We start from the raw sequence: 23,758 nt of genomic DNA on the forward strand, positions 1-23,758 counted from the left end.
TGATGATTGCCAGGTGGATACGCTTAGCAATCACTGAAACATACAGTTTCCAGGGCAGGACTCTGCCCCTGGAATCACGGCCCACTCAACCAGAGCGGTTGGCGCTTCCTGGGCCCGCTTCCATCATGCATCAGCTGACCAGTTGTGTAAGGCGGCTACGTGGTCTTCCTTACACACGTTCACAAAATTTTACCAGGTGCACTCCTTGGCGTCGGCAGATGCTGCACTGGGCTGTAAAGTATTGCAGGCAGCTGTGTCCTGAGCGTCCGCGAGGGCAGTTTTTCCATGGGCGAGTATTGTTTTTCCCTCCCCGTGGACTGCTTTGGGACGTCCCACGGTCCTGTGTCCCCCAATGATATGAGTGAGAAAAGGAGATTTTTGTGGACTCACCTGTAAAATCTCTTTCTCGCTGAGTTCATTGGGGAACACAGGACTGTGGGTATAGCTGCTTGTTGCCACTAGGAGGCGTCACTAGGCTAGAAAGTGATGGGTCCTCCCCTGCCAGCTATACCCTCCCCAGCCAGGAGAGAGCATATCACTTTCTAGCCTAGTGTCGCCTCCTAGTGGCAGCAAGCAGCTATACCCACGGTCCTGTGTCCCCCAATGAACTCCGCGAGAAAGAGATTTTACAGGTGAGTCCACAAAAATCTCCTTTTTTTCTGGCAAATTAAAATTAAGAGCTAATACAAAGCATTATAACAAAAATGAAGCATACAATTTCCTTGTAAAGCATTTTCGTATGTCTTTGCAATGCATTTTACAACAAATCCAAGCAATGAATTTTAAATGTAACAAGTATAATAACCATAACCAGGTTTGTGCCACATATCTTGATGGATACAGAGCTACTGCTGTATGTGCTGTGGCAGGGCCAAGGTCAGCAGAAAAAGGAAGGCGCACAGCAGAGAGCATTCTGAAAAGGTAATAGAACTTGGCTCAATTTCGCCTTTCTCTAAAAATATATTTAATTGTACATCTAGTCATACTCTCGTCTAGCATACTCTCCAGTCTGATCTCACAACTGTGTGGAAAGATGCAACTGCAAGCTGGGTGGTTCAGTTGCCAGGGAAACCGTACAGTGCCCACTGGGTATTGATCATGGGTCATCTTTAGTGTTAAGCGAATCGAGCTCCAGATCATAGATCTGAAGTCAATTCATTGTACATCATTAAAATAAAGTGTTAGAGAGACCTGTCTCCATGCAGCATTAAAATGCATTGCCTCCGTGAAGGAAAAATTATGTTTCACCCAAAGACGCACTAGACTTCGGTGAATGAATTCAGTATTAAGTTCTACGTCTTTAAAAACATTTAAAATTAGCAATCTGAAGTCAGGTTTGGTACCGAGGTACTAGCCGGTACCAAACCCGACTTCGGATGCTAAACAGGTCTACGTACAGCATTAAAACTAAGTGTTTGAAGGAATCGACTTAGGATCTATGATCCGAAGCTCAATTCGCTCAAGCCTAGTCATCTTAAAGGGCTTGTCCGGGCTTTTACTATTGATGACCTATCCTCAGGATACAGTAGGTCATCAATATCAGATCAGCGGGGGCATGTGCCGTCTCCCTTCTCTCTTCCTGTATGCTAGTGCTGTCTATGGCAAAGACCATAGACAGCAGCAGTGGACAGGGAGAGAGAAGGGAGATGGCTCGTGCGCACTGCGCGTGCCGTCTCCTCATATAGCTGATCGCAGGGGTGCCAGGTGTCGGACGACGTTGATCTGATATTGATGACCTATCCTGAGGATAGGTCATCAATAGTAAAAGCCCGGACAACCCCTTTAATTAGAATATAAAGTACAAGATGAATGATGCAATCTAGCTTTGTCTTTGCAACAGCTTTGATGTCTCTCTTTCCATTTCAAAATGTAATTTTAATCCCTTTAAGTAGAATCTGACAGTTTGATTAGGATTTTATATTACACTCCTCAGCATTAAAATACCAATAGCAAGTAACTTCATGAAGAGGCCCTCACAAGGGACTGTCACACCGGTACTACTCCTGGGATTATGGTGTGAGGTGTAATAATGTATGATAGCCAGACCCTTCTAGTCTTCAATTTAGGTACACTAACAGCTCCGTGTTACATTGATTTGGTGGTGGAACCAGTGGTATGGCCATTTTTCCAAAGTGTCCCTGGAGTTGTTTTTCAACAGGGCAACACCAGGCCACACTTTGCTTGCGCCACTGTGAGCATGGCCTAAATGTGCTACCATGGCTTGCGGCATCTCCAGACTTGTCTTCCATCGAGTACATCTGGGACATCATTGGTTGGCAATTGTAAAGGTGGCAGGGGTGGACTTGCCATACACCCTACAGGGAAATTTCCCAGTGGGCCAATGCCCAGGGAGCAGCACAAACCCTCCTCATGGCTGCCGGTCGGGTACGTAATGATGCTCTCAGCATTAGGGTCCATTCACACGTCCGCAATTTCGCTCCGCATTTTGCGGAACGGAATTGCGGACCCATTCATTTCTATGGGGCAGCACGATGATTTTCCGATCCCGAAAAAAATAGAACATGTCCTATTCTTGTCCGCAATTGCGGACAAGAAAAGGCATTTTCTATGAGAATGCCGGCGATGTGCGGTCCACAAAATGCGGAACGCACATTGCCGATGTCCGTGTTTTGCGGATCCACGTGTCCGTGTTTTTTTTTCCCAGAGCCACTTTAATTTCCCAGTCCTTCCCTGAAAGGTGGTTTTACACGGCCTGATATCTGGGCCGATTATTGGGAACAAATGTTCCTACAAACTCTCGTTCCCGATAATCTGCTTGTCTAAAGGTGCCGCAGATCATCCGATGAACAAGTGGATCACTCGTTCATTGGGTGAAATGATTGGAGGGGACACCTCAATCATAATGTCCGGGCAGCAGATCATGCTGTCTAAACAGCACTCTGCTGCCCAGGAGCAATGATTTTGTATGGGGACGAGTGATAGCAGCAGCCATCACTAGCCCTTATACTGTGGAGGTGATTGCTGCATGTAAATGCAGCTCTTCACCTCCACTTAACAAGCAGCAATACTGAATAAATCGAGATGTTTTAAATATTTTTTATCATTTGTATATCATTAGCATGCCTGTTGATTCTGTGATTTCCATAATTCCACTATTTTCACATTTTCCTTTTTGGTATTTCAATTTCAATGTTGAGAAGTATATATTTAGTAGCTTATCTACCATGGAGGCAGACCGTGCAGCTGCTATGGGGGAAGAAGGTTCACAGCACTAAACTCCTTCTCTTCCTGACATAAATCCAATACATTTTCCTTCAGCCAACATTAGGGGTAGCTCAGCGCAAAGAGATGTTTACAGCTGCCATTGCATTCAGTGGTAACTGCATACATTTCTATGCACTGAGCATGGGCCGCATCCTCTCCATTGAATGCTATGGGATTGTGCGCGTGGGCTTTTTCAGTAGTCCCATAGTAGTGAAAGGAGGGTGGCTGCTCATGTGCAGCTACTTTCCCCTTCAGTTCGTGGGCCCCTTCTGTCCTATTTGGATCACACAGCAATTGGGGACTGCGCAAGAAACTTTTGCTTTGCATACATAGGCCAGACAAGGTGACATTCCTAAGAGGTTGACCTGTGATTAATATTGTTATATTTCTGTTTTGCACTCCTTTAGAACGCGAGAAATGTTTACACGGCTTGGTTTGGAGGATTATAGTGCCGTGCATTTGCAGGTTATTGGTGCTGAAGATGTGTATGGGCCACATACCAGAGGCAAAGATGTGCGTATTTCCAATTGTTTTGCTTGTGTGCATAAGTATACAGGTGAAACTCGAAAAATGAGAATATCGTGCAAAAGTCCATTTATTTCAGTAATGCAGCTTAAAATAAGAATTTTGTGAAAAGGTTCAATATTCTAGTCTCAAAGTGTCACACTCTAGTCAGCTAATTAATCCATACCCCCTGAGCAAAGGGTATCTCAAAATTGTGACTTTGGGGTTTCATAAGCGGTAAGCCATAATCATCCAAATTATAACAAATAAAGGCTTGAAATATCCCGCTTTGCATGTAATGAGTCTATCGCATATGTTAGTTTCACCTTTGAAGTTGTATTACTGAAATAAATGAACTTTGCACTATGTTCAAATTTTTCGCGTTTCACCTGTATAAGATATAGTAAAATTTCTTCAGTCTGCCATTAACAGGTCTTCATTGATGTCAGGTTATCAAGTTTTTGGGATCAATGCACTTGAAAGAGTATATTCATTATTTGTAAGCCCCATGAACCTCTATGAAGGCAAGCAAAGTAAAATGCTAAAATAGCATACGCTGCTATCATTTTGATCATTGTGTTACTATCATTTCAGTCTTATTTATTTCCAGTTTTGTGGGTTTGCAGATTATTTTATAATCCTTAGTCAGGAACAAAGAAGCTGAATATTATTTTATGCACCGCTATAGCACTGACATATTCCGCAGCGCTTTATAGACATTAGCATCACTCTGACCCCAATGGGGCTCACAATCTAAATTTCCTATCAGTGTGGGAGGAAAATGGAATACCCGTAGGTAACCCATGGGAAGAACATACAAGCTCCATGCAGATGTTGTCCTTGGTCAGATATAAATGAAGGACCCAAGTGATATCGCGCATGGCCACAGAGTTTGTATGCAGCCATAGGGTTTATGTGGACAGCATATGATAGTAAACAGGCACTCTGATTGCCAGCGGTAAACCGTAAACTTCTCGGAAAGTTACAAATAACGCAGACAATGCCCAGAGAGCGCAGGATGAAGGTAGTAGCAGATTCCCTTTAGTGCAAGTGATTTCATAAATCACAATTTGCATGATTTGTAGCAAATGTAAGTGCTTTTCTAAACATTTTCTACTGCAGAACTGTGGGTAGAAAATATGTAGACTTTTACAGTAGCAGCAAAGTGGATGAGGAATCTCTTTTAGAAAATCTTCACAGCATACATGTGGAAATTGAGATTCAATGTGAATTTTAAGTCCAGAGCATGTCAATATATGCTGCACATATGGGCTGCAGAGTTCTCCATTTCACTCTAGGATGAAATTCGTGGCAAATGCAGAGCAAATTCCAAGTCAGAATCCACATATAGCTCATATGGCACGGATCTACATGTACATACATGTAATGTACTAGTTTGCCTGTTTTGTTAAAGGGGTATTCTCATCTGAGACAATGGGGGCATATTGCTATGATATGCCCCCATTGTCTGATAGGTGCCGGTCCCATCGCTCAGCGCGCATGACTGGCCACCGCTTCCATTCACTTCTATGGGCCCAAGGGAAATAGCCAGCTTGGCTATTTTCAGCGGCCCCATAGAAATGAATGGAGGGCGGCTGCGCATGCACAGTGCACCCTCCACCACTTTCGGGGCTCTGTTTAGGATTTATCAGACAATGGGGGCATATCCTAGTGATATGCCCCCATTGTCTCAGATGAGACAACCCCTTAAAGCCTCATTCGCACGTCAGTGATTTGCATCAGTCATTGTGAGCCAAAACCAGGATTGGAGCCGCTACAGACATAAGGTACCGTATTTTTCGCCCCATAAGACGTACTTTCCCCCCCCCAAAAGTGGGGTAAAAGTGCCCCTGCGTCTTATGTGGCGAATGCTGGCAATTTACATCGCAGTCTGCGATGCTGCAGCATCGCAGACTGCGATGTATTAGTGAGGAGGGAGGAGGGTCTGTAGTAGGCGGGGAGAGCGGCGCGCAGTGCAGGCACTGTACTCTGGCCCACCGCTCAGTATGTACTGTATTATACCTAGTGTTAATCATAATATCTAAACTGCGCTCCCCTGCTCCCCATCTGTACCGTACTTACTGGTACACATGTCACACTCAGTCTCCTGTAGTAAGCGCTAGCAGGCAGGCCGGGCTGCAGGCTGCCGTAACTCACTGAGGTCACGTGCCTGCTCCGCCTGCTTCATTCATAAAGTAGGCGGAGCAGGCACGTGACCTCAGTGAGTTACGGCCGCCTGCAGCCCGGCCTGCCTGCTAGCGCTTACTACAGGAGACGGAGTGTGACATGTGTACCGGTAAGTACGGTACAGATGGGGAGCAGGGGAGCGCAGTTTAGATATTATGATTAACACTAGGTATAATACAGTACATACTGAGCGGTGGGCGAGAGTACAGTGCCTGCACTGCCCGCCGCTCTCCCCGCCTACTACAGCCCCTCCTTAGGGATCTATGGATGGGATACTGATTGGGGGGGGGGGGGATCTGTGGATGGCCTTATGATGGGGGGGATCTGTGGATGGCATTATGATGGTGGGGGGGATCTGTGGATGGCATTATGATGGTGGGGGGGGGGGATCTGTGGATGGCATTATGATGGTGGGGGGGATCTGTGGATGGCATTATGATGGTGGGGGGGATCTGTGGATGGCATTATGATGGGGGGATCTGTGGATGGGACTGTTATGGGGGGATCTGTGGATGACACATATAGCAGTGTCATCCACAGATCCACTATCCCATAACAGTGCCATCCACAGATCCCCCCCCACCATCATAATGCCATCCACAGATCCCCCCCCCCCCACCATCATAATGCCATCCACAGATACCCCCCCCCCACCATCATAATGCCATCCACAGATCCCCCCCCACCATCATAATGCCATCCACAGGTCCCCCCCCCCCCCCACCATCATAATGCCATCCACAGATCCCCCCCCCCCCCCACCATCATAATGCCATCCACAGATCCCCCCCCCCCATCATAATGCCATCCACAGATCCCCCCCATCATAATGCCATCCACAGATCCCCCCCCCACCATCATAATGCCATCCACAGATCCCCCCCCCCCATCATAATGCCATCCACAGATCCCCCCCCCCCATCATAATGCCATCCACAGATCCCCCCCATCATAATGCCATCCACAAATCCCCCACCCCATAACAGTGCATCATCCACAGATCCCCCATAATAGTGTCATGCACAGACCGCCATTAGTTCAAACCCACCAAAAGCACACCTTTTTGGTTTAAAAATATTTTTTTTCTTATTTTCCTCCTCAAAAACCTAGGTGCGTCTTATGGGGTGAAAAATACGGTATAAGGGAAAGATCTGCACCTGTTGTTGTGTTTACAGTCGCACTTGGTTTTGGCTCACAATCACTGATGGAAATCACTGACTGTGTGAATGAGGCATTAGACAGCTCGTTCAATGATATTTATTTGGAATGCTTTATTGGTAATTCATCCTGAACTGTAATTTTACGTGTGGGAAAGCTTTTTATAAAATGCTTCCCAGGGGACATTAGTACTAGTTTTAGTGGATTTCACTCATCTTTGTTGCAGTAAATTTTACTTAATTGTATTCTTTACTTTGTAAATGACATGCTATTGTCCAGCACTTATTAACAGAAAATATATATGAAGACTTTCATAGGAACTTTGAATGTGTCATTCTATTTCATATAAGTGATTACATTTTTGTATTTCAATAATTGTCACCTATACTGCTATTTTACTGGTTTTTACAGTTAACCAATACACGCATGTGTAGATATATTGATGAACTTAGCCATTTAAGGGGTTGTCCCATGAGAAATATTCTTCATTTTTCAAACCAGCACCTGGATCTGAATTCTTTTGTAACTGCATGTAATTAAAAATATAGCATAGCCACTGAGTTATTAAATAAACTGTATCTGTATAGCCCCACCTGCTGTTTTGTTTTATTTCTTATTTCTTTGTCCTGCTCACTGAGAGAGGCCGCACATGCTCAGTTTCATCCTTTGACTGCCTGCTGAGCTGTGATAGGCAGAGCATGAACACGCCCCCCCAAGCTACAGTAGAAAACACACTCCCCTTAAGCTAACAGCTTAATATAAATGTAGCAGATCAATGAATGGGGAGATCCCTGGATCCATGTGAGGTACAGGGCTGGTTCTAGCTCTGTTGGAAAGAGATTGTCATGTACTATATAATGTTTGATTTGTAATTTTTATTTAGTCATGGGATAACCCCTTTAAATAAGGCTGAAGATTCACAGAGATTTTGGTGTATTTTTCAATAGAAAGTTGCAACCTCACAATTTACACTTACGGTACTATAGCGGATATTGGTTGCATAATAATTGCATGAATTTGGGTATGGTCGGATTTATTGTGAGAATCACATGCAAAGGAAACATTTTGGTTGTGGTTTTCCTGCAGTGGAAAGTCACCATGGAGCCCTAGCCTAGTGTTATCCTCCTTATTATGATATATAGTACTTAACTATGATATATAGTACTGTGCAAATGTTTAGGCAGGTAAGGAAACATGTTTTAAAGAATGAATGTTTTCAAAATTAAAAGTGTTAATAGTTAATTTTTAATCAATAGTTTAATTTTAACAAAATGCTACTAAGTGAACAAAAGAGAAATCTAAATCATATCAATATTTGCTGTGACCCTTGCCTACAAAACAGCATCAGTTCTTCTAGGTACACTTGCACAAAGTCAGGGATTTTGTAGGATTATAGTCAGGTGTATGCTTAAAGTACTTTCACACTTGCGTTGTTGGATTCCGGCAGGCAGTTTTGTCGCCGGCAATCAGTATGCAAACGGATACCATTTGTAGACTGATCCGGATGCGGATCCGTCTCACAAATGCATTGCAATACCGGATCCGTCTCTCCGGTTGTCATCCGGAAAAAACGGATCCAGTATTTATCTTTCACATTTTTAAAGGTCTGCACATCCCTTTTTCCGGAACCCTTGGGGCCGGATCCGGCATTAATGCATTTCAATGGAAAATAATGCCGGATCCGGCATTCCGGCAAGTGTTCCGGAATTGTGGACGGAGAAAATACTGCAGCATGCTGCGGTATTTTCTCAGTCGAAAAACTGTACAGTGACTGAACTGAAGAGATCCTGATGCATCCTGAACGGATTGCTGTCCATTCAGAATGCATTAGGATAAAACCGATCAGTTTTTTTCCGGTATTGATCCCCTAGGACGGAACTCAATACCGGAAAAGTTTAACGCAAGTGTGAAAGTACCCTTAACCAGTTATACCAAACGTGATAATGATCTTCATTTTCAGATGTAGGTTGAAACACAGTCAGTAACTGAAACAGAAACAGCTGTGTAGGAGGCCAAAAACTGGGTGAGAAACAGCCAAACTCTGGTACCAAGGTGAGTTTGTGAGAGTTTCATGTCACAGGTCATACACGATGGCAAGACTGAGCACAGCTAATAATAACAACACACAAGTTATATTGCATCACAAGGTCCCTCGAAGACAAAGATTTCAAAGTTAACTGGAATTTCAAGATGTGCTGCTCAAGCTCTTTTGAAGAAGCACCAAGAAACGGGCAATGTAGAGTACCGTAGACACAGTGGTTGGCCAAGGAAACGTAGTGCAGCAGATGAAAGATACATCATGCTCACTTCCCTTCAAAATACGACGATATCCAGTAGTGACATCAGCTCAGAACTGGTCGAAACCAGTACACCTCTCTGCTGCTCTGAGAAGTCTGGTCAGAAGGGGTTTTGTGGAATAAATTTAGCCAAAAAGCCATAGCTTTGACGTGGAAACAAGACCAGCATAATAACTGGGGTGCAGAAAATTGGCCACGATACATGTCACGCAACCAGGTGCTCTAAAGTGATGAGTCAAAATTTTAAGGCTATGGCAACATGGTGACCCTGGTCACGTGACATTTGGTAGCAGCCAGGACAGCAGAGTAGCGGTGATCCTATAGAAATGTATGGGATCACTGTGTGAGTTGCAAAAAATCCAGCTGGATTTTTGTGATTCCCTCAGCGATCCCATTCATTTCTGTGGAATCACCACTACTCTGCTATCCTGTCCGCGACTCATGTCACGCAACCAGTGTCATCATGTAGCCGTACCCTAAAAGAACTATGTGCAAGTGTACCTAGAAGAATTGATGCTGTTTCAAAGGCAAAGGGTGGTCACACCAAATATTTATTTTGATTTAGGGCATGTTCGCATTTGCATTGGAGGCTCTGTTAGGGGCCTCCATCATAGATTTCATCAAAAACAGAGGAGATAAAAGTCCTGCTGAAAAAGCGTTCTTCCGGACAGAAACTAAATGGATCCCATTATAGTCAATGGCATCTCTTTGGCTCCGTTTGTGTCAGTTACGGTATGTGCTGAATCCAGCACTTACTTTATTTTTGTTGTTCTACTCCTATAACAGGACAGAACAACGGAAATAAATAATAGTGGAGTAAAAGGGCATTTAGATGTCTAATTGTCTTTTGTTCATTGACTTTGCATTTTGGTTATTGATCAAAATAAACTATTAACACTTCTATTTTTTAAAGCATTTTTAGAGCTCGTTCACATCTGCATTGGGAGCTACGTTTGAGACTTTTGTTACAGATTCTGTCAAACAGACTAGACAAAGTCCTGCGTGCAGGTCTTTTTTGTCCAGTAAAACAGAATCACAGAAGGAAACTGAATGGGTTCCATTCTAGTCAGTGGAGTTATTTTAGCTCAGTTCGTCACATTTATTTGACAGATTTAGCACTTCCATTATTTTCTCTATCGGAACAGGACAATGGAAATTTAAGAATGTTGGTGTGAAAGATCCCTTACTTTGCAGCATTTTCCACACCTGCCCAAAACAGTGCTGTATTTTACACAGAACATGAAATGTGTAATATTTGAAACTCCATTTTAGTGATTTTATTAAAATACCTCATATTTCAGCTTGTTCGAGAAGCAGTCATTTGGCTTGGTGTTCAACATAAACAGAAAAAAGCTCTAGAAATCTTTGCAAGGGAGATTGCACCTGCAGGCACTGGAATGGGTAAGTTTCTTTGTACTGTCTCTGTTATTATATTGACAGATGAAAAGTGAATAGACAGTGCACCGACTGAACTGTGTTGAGGGTGTCCATATATTTAGTGGTTTGAACTATGCAGTAAAGGTGCATTTACACTGCCCGAGAATGATCATTCACGACAATTTGGCCATGTAATTGTGCCACCGATCCTGTCATTCATGCAGGCACCTCCGATCATGGCTCCTGGGCAGTAGATCATGTGGTCTAAACTGTGATCTGCTGCTTAGAAACTATGATTCTGTATGAGGATGGGGGATCACAATAGCGATCCGTCATCCTCATACAGTGAAGGAGATCTCCTCCAGGCTCTCCTTCACTGAGCAATTGGCCAACTGTCAGGAAGGAACGCTAGCGGGGCATACAGTCTCTACATAGACCATTAGAAGGTGTTTGCATGACCTTGGGCTATAAGCTAGATTCCTAACTACAGGTGTTTCATTGACTTCACACCACTGCTTTTAAAGGCTATGTACACCTTTTGAGGGCATTTTTTTTAAATTATTGCATTGTACTCATTTTTAGCTAAATATAATTTTTTTTAATTGGTCTTTGTTAAATATATGGAGCCGTTTTTTCTGTATAGAGCTGAGATGCTGTAGTAGCACCCTTTTGGATTTTCAGTCTTTTCCGTCAGACCAGGAGCACACAGATTCTTTATTTCTGCTCTCTGACCTACTGATCACTCATTATAGCTCAGTTCTTATCTTACTGATAAGAATGTGGCATAAATAAGTGTTTATGGTCTCCCAGTAGTTTAGAGAGAAGGTTTATTAGAGCACAAAGGGAAAGTACCAGTCACACAACTAGAAAAACAGTTAACCCTTTGTGACAAAACAGCTCAATATTTTTAATAAAGGCCAACTGAAAAAATGATTTGATGCAATAATAAAAAAAATGTTTCTGAAGGTGTACATAGCCTTTACAGGCTATTATGGGCTACAGGAAGACATCTTTGGAAGCTGGAAAGGAGTTATATCCCTTTTCAGTGATGAGTCTTGCTTTTGTCTTGGACCCAATGACAGTTGGAAATTGGTTTGGAGACCACGTGGGCAACACCATGAAGAGGTCTACACAAGGGAACGTCACACTGGTCCTACTATGGTGTGAGGTGGCATAATGCATGGTAGCCAGACCCCTCTAGTCATTTCAGGCACACTAACTGCTCGGCGTTACATTGATTTGGTTATGTCCCAGGAGCCATTTTTCAGCAGTACAGTGCCAGACTGCATGTTGCTTGTGCTATAGTGAGCAGCCTGCATTGCCTAAATAAGCTACCATGGTCTGTAGCATCTCCAGACTAGTCTCCCATCGTGCACATCTTGGACATCATTGGTTAGAAATTGCAATGGCAGCTGCCAGAAGCATATCTTGAAATTTATGCATTTCTACACATGGCGCTCATACTCGCCATTATTTATCATTTGCATTTCATCAACAGGTCTATTAAGCCTGATTTCCATAATTCCATGACTTATTCTTCTTGTCCAATTGCAATGTTAAGAAGTGTATATACCAACAGGAGATTATGTTTTGGAAATAAAGAGAATCATTATGCATAAGCCGAAATGTGAAGTTCCCCACATACAGTATAGAGTGCTCATGAAAGCCATATATGTACAATGTGCCATAAAATTAATGCCCATGGACCATATGTTAACATGTATTTATCCATAATAACATAATGCTAGGGTGCCCCCATTTAGCTGGTTTCACTTCTTTTGTATGTTTTATTTTTTTAAGTTCATTACAGATTCAGCGATTATTTTTAAGTATAATTAACAGCAATATTTTGGAATTTGACCTTCAAGTATGCTTGAACTGGGCTGTAAAGATACCAAGATGGCTGTGTTATTGTATTTAGAGCTATATTTATACAAGAGAGTTCAATCAATGGTCAAATGCTCTAAATGAACACAACAAATGTCACTGTCATTTCTCATTTACAGAAAGTCATTCTCATGATTTCAGTAAATCTGGCACAGAAATCCTACCAAGCATGTGGTCTGTGATTAAATGCAGAGTTTGCAATATTCAGTATTTTTTCTTCATTTCTTTTTTGTAATCACACATTTTCATCAAATTTCAGTAGTTAAAGTGGTTATAGATATTAGACTAAAATGTATTAAAGTAGACCATTTCAACTATATGAAAACGTTTGACAAGTGAAATTTATCAAGGAACAATTGTTTTAGCCGACAAATGACATGAATGTCATCTGTTTTTGAATTTTTTCACCTGAAAGTCAGATCGTTCCTCCACGATCTTTCTTTAAAAGAAGGTCCTCAGAAAGAACCTTTCACCTGGTGTGATGGAAGGTCAAAATGTTTAACGATGCACACACTCGCTGATTGCTAAAACGAATGAAGAGGCGAAAGCTTAGGTGAGCATTGTGCCCCTCCAGGCCCTCCCCAGAGAGCTATGCAATGGGTGTATGCACACACAGACTTTCCAGGAGCCAGTATACGAGGGTGAGTCCAAAATTATCCATACTTTGGGTGTAGAATTTAATCAACTTTCAGAAAAGAAAAATAAATTTTTCGACATAATCTTTTTTACATTTTATGTTGCAGCCTTGTGCTAAAATAAAAAAAAGTTTTCCCCTCATCAATCTGAACTCAAAACCGCATAATGAGAAAGTGAAAACAGAATTTTAGAAATTTAGCAGAATTATTAAAAAAGGAAAACTAAAATTTCGCATTAACATAAGTTTTCAAGTTTTCTTAATCATCTTTGGGATGTTTGTACACCTTGTTTGGAATACACCTGTGGTTAATTCAGTTGATTAGACATTTGAAAAGACATTCTCTTGTTTAGAAAAGGTCTTACATTAGGAGGAAAGAACTGTCTGTAGTGCTCAGAGACAGGATTGTGTGGAGGCCCAGATCTGGAGAAGGGTAGAAAAAAATTCTTCCGCATTGAAAGTTCCCAAGAACACAGTGGCCCCCATAATTCATAAATGGAAGAAGTCTGGAACAACCAGGACTGTTCTTAGAGCTGTTATCAGCAAACTACAGTAGGTAATCGTGGGAAAAAGGCCTTGGTAAGAGAGGTGACGAAGAACCCACTCTAGATGAGCTTCAAAGATCCTGTGTGCAGATGGGAGAAACTCCAGAAGGTCAACTATCTCAGCAGCACTCCACCAATCTGGTCTTTATGGCATGGTGGCCAGAAAGAAGCCTCTCCTCAGTAGAAGACTCATGAAAGCCTGTCTAGAGTTTGCAAAAATGCACATAAAGGTCTATCAGACTGTGAAGGCAAGATTTATCTTTTTGGCCTCAACTGTGTCATGTCTGGATAAAACCAGGGACTGCTCATCATCTTGCCATTACCATCCCTACAGTGAAGCAAAGTGGTGGAAACATTGTGCTGTGGGCGTGTTTTCAGTGGCTTGGACAGGGAGACTGGTCATTGTTAAGGGGAAGATGACTGGAGCAAAGTACAGATACATTCTCAAAGGGGTTCTCCAGGAATTAAGAAAATGAAAATACGTACATATTACTTTATTCTAATTATATTCCCAAATACCTTTCATTAGATATAATGGATTGTTTTGTTTAGGGAGCAAAGATTAGGAGAAACAAAATGGCCGCTGTCCTATTAGTACACACAAAACCTGTCCTAATCACACAGCAGGACAAGTTACTTCACAGCACTGAGGTAAAGAGCTGCCTCATCCTCCTCTCCTACTTGTCAGGGATTATGATCCTGAATACAGTTTAATATGATATTTAGCTGAATCTTTGTGGGAATAGAGATCATGAGGAAACATGAAGTACAGACAGGACAGACTGTGGTAATGGAGACTGCATACAAGTGCTGCTGCTCATTAGTCACATCTGCTCATGAACTCAATTCCTACAGAGATTCAGCTAAAGATTCTATCAGCTGTATTCAGGATCATAATCCCTGACAAGCAGAGAGGAGGGTGATGCAGCTCTTTACCTCAGTGTTGTGAAGTAACTTGTCCTGCTGTGTGATTAGGACAGGTTTTGTGTGTACTAATAGGATGGAAGCCATTTTGCTTCTCCTAATGATTGCTCCTTAGACATAACAAGCCATTATAACTAATGAACTGTATTTGGGAATATATTTATAATTATGCAATATTTAAAGGGAACCTGTCATCAACTTTATGCTGCCCATACTAATGGCAGAATAAAGTAGAAACAGGCGAGTTGATTTCAGCGGTCGGTCATTTATAAGTTAAAAGTAAGTGGTTGCCGAGAACCAACATCACAATTATTGCAGACTGGGCCTGGAAAAGAGTCACGGCCACCTGAGAAGAGTCCTGGTTATTCATGAATTCTTGCTCACCCTGCCAACCTGCTGATGACTGACAGTCTTTTACCTAGTTTTCTCCCTTTCTCTCTAGGAGACAACTGCCAATCATCAGCAGATGGGTGAGAGAGCAGGAGATTAGGAATAACCAGGACTCTTCTCAGGTAGATTTGACTCTTTTCAAGGCCTGGGCTGGAATGATTATGATGCTGGTTCTCAGCAACCACTTACTTTTAGCTCATGAGTGACACACTGTTGATATGAGCATTTCTGTCACTAATTTATGCTGCCCTCAGTGAGGTCAGCATAAAGTTGATGACAGTTTCCCTTTAAGTATTTTCATTTTCTTAATTCCCGGAGAACCCCTTTAATGAAATTTTGATCCAGAGTGCTCTGGACCTCAGAATGGGCTGAAGGTTCAACTTCCAACAAGACACTGACCCTAAGCACACAGTCAAGACAGCACAGGAGTGGCTTACGGACAACTCTGTGAATGTCCTTGAGTGGTCCAGCCAGAGCCCTGACCTGAATCGCAATTGAACATCTCTGGAGAGACCTGAAAATGGCTTTCCACTGATGGTCACCATCCAACCTGATAGAGCTTGAGTGTGTCTGCAAGAAGAATGGCAGAAAAACCCCAAATCCAGGTGTATGGATATCATAGCCAAGAAGACTGGAGGCTGTAATCGCTGACAAAGGAGCTTCAACTGAGAGAGGTTCTGAATACTTATGTCAATGCAAGATTGTAGTGTTTTCCTTTTCAATAATTTAGCAAAGATTTCTAAAATTTTGTTTTCACTTTCTCATTATGGGATATCAAGTGAAGTAAGATGGGGAAAAACTTAATTTTTTTTTTACATCTAAGCACCTCTGCCTCTTTTCTTTGGAATTTGACGGGATCACAGCCCCAAGACCCTCAGCATTCAATATGTACCATACCCTTCTCATAGAAAAGCATACAAAATAAGTGAATAATTTCTCTAAAATGGCGGTTTCATAGTTGTATCGTCCAGCTGTATATTTTTATTATTTTTGCAATAAAAAGTCAAAAGTCTTAGAGAATTATAACAAGATTGTTTTGCATGGAAATTGGTTGAATAGCTTACTTTTGGTAAAGAGATTGTAGAGAGAGCATCTGCATGCATTCACAGTATATATATGCAAGTGACCTGTAATTCACATTGGTCTGACCTCCATTTGACTCCTCAATGGCAGCTGGTTAGTGTATTGAGATTTCAAAGTGCTTCTGTATGTATAAATATTAGGACTGATAAGAAGTACATAGCAAGTTGAAGACGCGTTGCAAAAGAAGTCATAAGTTTAACGGTTTGACCTGCTCCCTGTTTGACCCTACTCATACAGATAATAGCTGACAATGTCAAGACTTTTCCTAGCCAACAAGGGCAATGGCTTGGTGACAGTGTATTTCCCTATGCACGCCATCAAAAACAAGACTGTTAACTAAAAGATATATGAATCCATTATGACTTGAGACACTCATTTTCCCACAGTTTAACATTATTATACATTGCTAGGAAGAACCACAACTTTATTAAGCAATTTATATGCTCTGCATACCAGTAGAGGTATATTGTAGGATTAAAAGGGTTTTCCCGAGATTATATTGATGACCTATTCCGAGGATGGGGGTCCGACACTGGGGCCCCCCGAGGATCAGCTGTTTGAGAAGGCACTGGCACTCCTGTGAGTGCCGCAGCCTTCTCAGAGCTTACCAAGCACAGCTCCGTACATTGTATAGTGGTTGTGCTTGGTTTTGCAGCTCAGCCCCATTCACTTCAATGGGGCTGAGCTGTGCCTAGGCCAATTGACAGATGAACGGGTCATCACTTGGTCTAGGGAAAGCAGTGAGAAGGCAGCGGCACTACTGCCAGCGCTGCTATCTTCTCGAACAGCTGATCGGCAGGTGTCCCGGGTGTCGTACCCCCACCGATCACACACTGATGACCTATCCTAAGGATAGGTCATCATTATTAACATCTTGGAAAACCCTTTAACTGTATTAAAATTGGTCTACATTTGCTAATTTGTCTAGAAATGTATTTCAATGCCCCATTTTACTTTCATTCCTGGATATATTTCGTATGTATATATATTTCGGATGTATGTCTCCAAGGGGGGCGGATGCACTTGCCGAATCCTTTCACTTCTTTGTCTTTTTTCACTCCACATCATTTACTTGAACAGTGTTTTTCACCTGTAGCAAGAGATTACAAACAGCATTCAGACCTAAAATTTCATCCCATATCCTATCTATACAGTCCATCAACTGGACTATTATAAGTTTTGCATACTTTGTAATATGTTAGATAATAACTCAGTCCCCAAGCTCAGACTAGAAGGGATGCTTGAGGTTCCTATAAGCTAAAACTGCTCAAACACTCCTACTGAACTTGAGACGCAGGTAACGTTTTCAGCCATGGGACATCTATGCAAACATCAACCGAAATTACATATTCAGTTTTAGATAGGATTTCCAGTTGTCTGAGATTAAAGAAAAGTTCTGACTTCAGATGAGTAGAGCTGAGCTGCAATAGTAGACACAGGTTGTGAAGAAAAGTGGCACTATTTTTGAAAAAAGCAGATCCTGTTTTTATCTTTTGTAGACAACTCCTTTAAACTGAACTGCCAAATCTTCCAGAGTGTCATATCAGTCACTATTGGTTGTCCATGAGCTTGATCTTGCGGATCTTACCTGTCAGAAGATCAGCGCTTTAGTTTAATATCCCCAATTGTGTTAGTTGTTTTGTTTGAATTTTTTTAACAGATAATGAAATGTTTAGATAAAATCACCATTATCATTATTATATATCATTATCAATTATAGAAAGCACAGACAGCACATTATGGCTTCCCGTCTTTAAAAAATAGTTTTTTTGCTAAATGTCATGTTTTTTTACTTGTATCATAGCTCCAGGTCTCACTGCTGTTGTTGGTGGACGCCCTCGAGTGTGAGTGTTGTTAACTTTCTGCACTGAACTGTATTAGTGGTTTATTAGTGATTATTTCTGTTCTTATAGAAAGGGAATCCCATACAGGCGGTAGAATAGAGAACAAAATACCATAGCATGTGCTGAACAAAGCTGTTAAGGAAACTACAAGACGGTTGTCTGTTTTGGTAAACCCAATCTAGTTTTCCGGATCCCCACAGAGTAAAGTACATTGAAGAGTTCATGCTGCTGTTTGATATAACACAGAGCCCATACTTAGCTAGTGAAAAGGGATCCCAATAGCCTTAAAGGGGTTTTCCCACAAAGGACACTTCTCACCTTTTCACAGGATAGATGATAAATGTCTGATTGGTGGAACACTCTCCCCCCCCCCACCCCCCTTCCCCCATGATCACTAGAATGGAGATCCTGAGCACCTGTTTCTCCTTATTGCATGGCTGCAGTGAGGAGAAGTTTGAATAGAGCATTTGTCATCAGTGATGGCCAGTTCGCATTGTTCGCCCGCGGGCTGCCATCTTTTTTCACAAGTCCGGCGATGCACAGGTAAGTCCTTACCTGTGCCTGTGCGTGAGCCGGTCTGAAAACGTGCGGTCAGCGGGAGCAGGTAGTTCCGAGAACAGCCACCGGGGGCCTTCATCGGGCTGTTCTCGGAACTGCCTGCTCCCGGTGACCGCATTTGTTTTCAGACCGGCTCGCGGCACAGGCACAGGTAAGGGCTTACCTGTGCCTGGCCGGACTTGTGAAAAAAGATGGCAGCCCGCATATGTTCGCGGGTGAACAATTCGAACTGGCCATCACTGTTTGTCATCACTATACTACCGCCCCATTCAATGAGACAGACAGCACCAACTTTAATAGTACTAACCAAAACTCAATTACCTGTATCTGTACTTGGACACTGAACTTATATTACACCTGCAGATCTTCAAGGTGATTATAATCGCCTTCTCTGTAGCAGTGGAGACCACTGCTATTACATGCATCGCTCTCCTCCACAGTATGGGGAGGAGAGATCACTTGTGCCATTGCTCATCCTAGGGCTGCAGTAAACGATTATTTTAGAAATCGAGTATTCTATTGATTATTTTTACGATTAATCGAGTACTCTAATAAGAAAAACCTTCTTAAAATAGCATATTGCTTTATAAAAACCAATATTTTTATTTCTTTCAATGGTATAGCAAATAATTGCACACACATAAGGCTTCTTTCACAGCTGCAATATACATTTTGTCAGAGGAACAGCCAGCCAGAATGTACCATATTGGGTATAGCTGCAGGATACTGCCGGCTGCTGCAGCGATTGATTGTAATGGGGTCCGGCCTTGTTACAGCATTCAAGCTGGGGTTTTGCCGGACAAAAAAAACTAAACGTTTTGGACAATACCCAGCATGTATGCTGGAAAATGGCCAGATGGCCTTGGACCACATTATAGTCAATGAGAGCATATAGCTGGTTGTATCTGGCTATACTCAATATGGTATACTCCAGCAGGCTGTTCTTCTGCCAGAATGTGTATCTAAGGTTATGTTGTGAACTCCGGCAGTCTGTTCCGGTGGAGGAACAGACTGCCGGAGTTTACTGGCTGCATCTGTCATAGCTGGATACCCATTGGCTGTAATGGGGATCTGTCACGGGGTAGAGTCGCGGGCATAAAGATAGAGCGGAGGTGCACCCAGGGCCGGCCTTTGGGGTGTGCGGGCTGTGCGGCCGCACAGGGCGCCATAGCAAAAGGGGCGCTGGGCGGCCGACAGCTCGCAATGTAATATGCGGCAGGCGAGGCTGCACTTGTGTTCTCCCTCGGGGCGCCCCCTCCATCTCCCCCTCCCCTGTCTGACCTGCCTGCTGCCCCCGCCGCTGCCAATAAGAAAAGAGACAGGAGGAGGAGGGGAGGGGCTGTGGCCACTGCGCCACCAATGAAGATAACTGACCTGAAATACAAATACAGGAGGCGGGTGCCGGAATCAAATAGCCGGCACCCGACCTCTGTGACAGGGAGCTGCGATCAGCTGCAGTTGAGTTAACCCTTCAGGTGCGGTACCTGAGGGGTTAACTGCCGCTGATCGCAGCTCCCTGTCACAAAGGTTGGGTGCCGGCTATTTGATTCCGGCACCCGCCTCCTGTATTTGTATAAGAAACGTTGGTGGCACAGTGCGCCCCCCCCCCCCTAGTATAAGAAACGTTGGTGGCACAGTGCGCCCCCCCCCCCCCCCCCCCAACACCCCAGTATAAGAAACATTGGTGGCTCAGTGGGAAGTGCCAATGAAAATTAAAAAATTAACTCGCCTCCTCCAGTTGATCGCGTAGCTGCCGGTCTCCTGTTCTTTCTTCAGGACCTGTGGTGACGTCACTGAGCTCATCACATGATCCATTACCATGGTGATGGATCATGTGATGTATCATGTGATGAGCACAGTGATGTCACCACAGGTCCTTTGACAGGTAATGAAGAAAGAACAGAAGACGATCAATTGGAGGAGGTGAGTTAATTATTTTTTTATTTTTTAACCCTCATTGGTACTGCCCACTGCACCACCAATGTTTATTATACTGGGGTGTTGGGGGGGCGCACTGCACCACCAATGCTTATTATATTGAGGGGGGGCGCACTGCGCCACCAATGTTTATTATACTGGGGTGTTGGGGGGGCGCACTGCGCCACCAATGTTTATTATACTGGGGTGTTGGGGGGGCGCACTGCGCCACCAATGTTTATTATACTGGGGTGTTGGGGGGGCGCACTGCGCCACCAATGTTTATTATACTGGGGTGTTGGGGGGGCGCACTGCGCCACCAATGTTTATTATACTGGGGTGTTGGGGGGGGCGCACTGCGCCACCAATGTTTATTATACTGGGGTGTTGGGGGGGCGCACTGCGCCACCAATGTTTATTATACTGGGGTGTTGGGGGGGGCGCACTGCGCCACCAATGTTTATTATATTGGGGGGGCGCACTGCGCCAATGTTTATTATATTGGGGGGGCACACTGCGCACAACGACGGGTTAGGAAAATTTCACAGCAGAGTGCGCATGCGCTGGGAGCCTCGCCGGCGGTTAGGGTAGGGAAAAATTATGGGCCAGTGCACAGGTGCGGTGATCGGATGGATGTTCTCAGCTGGACACCGGCCGACACTGCGCATGCGCTGGGAGCCTCACCAGCGGTTAGGGTAGGGAAAAAGCACTGGCCCGTACGTAATTTTTCCCTTCCCTAACCGCTGGTGAGGCTCCCGGTGCATGCGCAGTGTCGGCCGGTGTCCAGCTGAGAACATCCATCCGATCACTGCGCCTGCGCACTGGCCCATAGTTTTTCCCTACCCTAACCGCTGGCGAGGCTCCTGGCGCATGCGCACTCTGCTGTGAAACTTCCCTAACCTGTCGTTGTGCGCCTGCGCGGCGCTGCACACCTCCTCACGTCATGTCCGGTGCGACCGGAAGTGACGAGGGTAGGGAAATCTCAAGAAGTAGGGAAGTATAACATTACACCGGCCTTTGGGGTGTGCGGGCTGGTAACTACTTGGTTGGATAGTCAGCCAGCCTATGCCATGATGCCCGCAACAAGCAGTGTTTTTTTTTTTGGGGGGGGGGGGGCGCCACAAGGTTAGCTCGCACAGGGCGCCTGAACACCTAAGGCCGGCCCTGGGTGCACCCCCTGAGCTGCCACCCGGTCCCCTGTCCCTGCCTACTTGCACCACCCGCCCTAGGTGACTGGGCGCACTTGGGCGACAGTCCCTGACCTGAGTAAGTGCAAGCAGAGAGATAGAGACATCAGGAAAGCGGACAGCCAATGAGAGGTAGCACTAGAGCGGACAGAGAGGTGGAACAAGCAAGGTACCACCAAAAACGGAAGGGCGAGGCGGGTCAACTAGCCGGGGTCAGTCCAGGAGGTCACATCAGTATAAGAGAAGAGGCAAAGACAAAATCCAAAAGCAAGCCAAGGTCAAAATCCGAGAGGTAGCGTCAAGGTTCAGGGAGCAGGCAGAAGAGGTGTCAGGAAGCAGAGGGTCAAATCCAAAGGTAAGCTAAATAACAATAATAATACACAGCCTAAGGGACCAAAATCACAGGCAACATGTAGCCAGCAGGTTGCCTGTATTTATAGTGGGGAGTGAGGGTCATGTGACGTGGCCAGCATCACATGACCGACAGACAAACAAGTCGAGCACCGAGTGATCAGCTCGGTGCTCAAGGCAGACCTAGGAGCAGGGAGCCTCCCAGCTAGCAAAGCCACCCTGGGAACGAGGCTGAACACAGATCCTCGCTCCCGAAGCTAAGCAGCAGGTCTGCGGCTGATGGGAGACCGAGTGCGCCTTCGGTGCCCTGTTACAGGATCCGGACAAAAAATGCTGCACACTCCACCGCCACTCTCTCTACTGCCAGCCACAATGCAGACCACTGCCACTCTCTCTACTGCCAGCCAAAATGCAGACCACTGCCACTCTCTCTACTGCCAGCCACAATGCAGACCACCGCCACTCTCTTTACTGCCAGCCACAATCCAGACCACCGCCACCAGTGTCACAATTTCAACCAAGACCAATGAACACCACTCATGTCCTGGCCTTCCCAAACAACATGGAGGGGTTCCCTTCCCCCTCAATGCCATGTACTGCCAGACCCCCTGCCACATAGACACCACTGGCCCTTCAGGATATACAAACTCTCCTCAGTAAGATTCTAGCCACACTCACAGGGGCAGCCCTCCTGAAACCACACTGCTCACACACAGACCAGTCGTCGCCTGTGCCCGCCACAAAGCAGTAAGGTGGTAAGCCCTTCCTTCCTCTGCACAGTTCGGTCACAAGGACCAGCACAGCGCACACATCCAGACACAGCACTTCCCCAACTCTACAATGAATTGTGAGCCCTCCACAGAACAGTAGAAGCACAGCACTGCCCTTGCGAACAACTACCGGGCCATGGGAACGACAGCCGTGAGAGTCCACACACCCAACGCCGTACACAGAACATATTACACTTACACTTGTTTTGTAACAGTGTTTACCGGAAGCTGCGACAATATACAGGCAGCCCACAGCTCTGCCCAGCTGCCTGGAGCGCTGCCCATCATCCGTTACCAGCCCAATAACCCTTTGCAAACATACGCCAATAGCAAAAGAGCTCTCATCTGCATTGCTCTTGCGCTAGAAGCGCTGTGATTGGCCCCTGGGAGTGGAGCTGATACTGTATGTGCGCTGATGTGTAGGGTGCCTAGTCGGGAGGCCACGGAGCGGTGAGTGACAAGCTTCACTTCACTCCCGCTCTCTGGTCACATGACAAAACCAAGTCTTGCATCAAGGATTTTTTGGTGTCGAATTACTCGATTCAATCGAGTAATCCTTTTGAGCCCTAGCTCATCCCTATACTGAATCACTGTTTTCAGGCAGCAGATCTTGACTAAACAGCACGATCTGCCACCGGCAAACGATTTTTAAACCTGCTTAAAGATTCCAATTACTCGATATATGAGTGTTTACTTCATCCGGTAATCGGCGCCAATATTACACTGCCAGATCTGCACAATTATGTGAACTGTGTAACATAAGCATAAACAAAAAGAAAACTCTATTTCCAGATCCCTTTACATAGGCCAACCAAGCAGGCAATTATCAGTAACGAACAGTTATAGGAGGTGCATTTACATGCAGCTATCATCTCCTTTGCATGGGTCTCTAACCACATTCATTGTTTTCAGGGCAGCAG

The 23,758-nt window shown here is 44.4% G+C and overlaps 1 protein-coding gene across 1 annotated transcript in view; it reads left to right on the top strand.

Moving 5' to 3' along the window:
• LOC120990058 overlaps window positions 1-23,758 on the top strand; it is a 165,155-nt gene that overhangs the window by 100,990 nt on the left and 40,407 nt on the right. The window contains exons 12-15 of the mRNA XM_040418568.1: window positions 815-921; window positions 3,633-3,738; window positions 10,673-10,772; window positions 18,016-18,055. Of these exons, the coding sequence (XP_040274502.1) occupies window positions 815-921; window positions 3,633-3,738; window positions 10,673-10,772; window positions 18,016-18,055 (353 nt within the window). The remainder of the gene's footprint in view (window positions 1-814; window positions 922-3,632; window positions 3,739-10,672; window positions 10,773-18,015; window positions 18,056-23,758) is intronic.

The sequence above is a fragment of the Bufo bufo genome, chromosome 2, assembly GCF_905171765.1.
Source record: "Bufo bufo chromosome 2, aBufBuf1.1, whole genome shotgun sequence".
Lineage (NCBI taxonomy): Eukaryota > Metazoa > Chordata > Amphibia > Anura > Bufonidae > Bufo > Bufo bufo.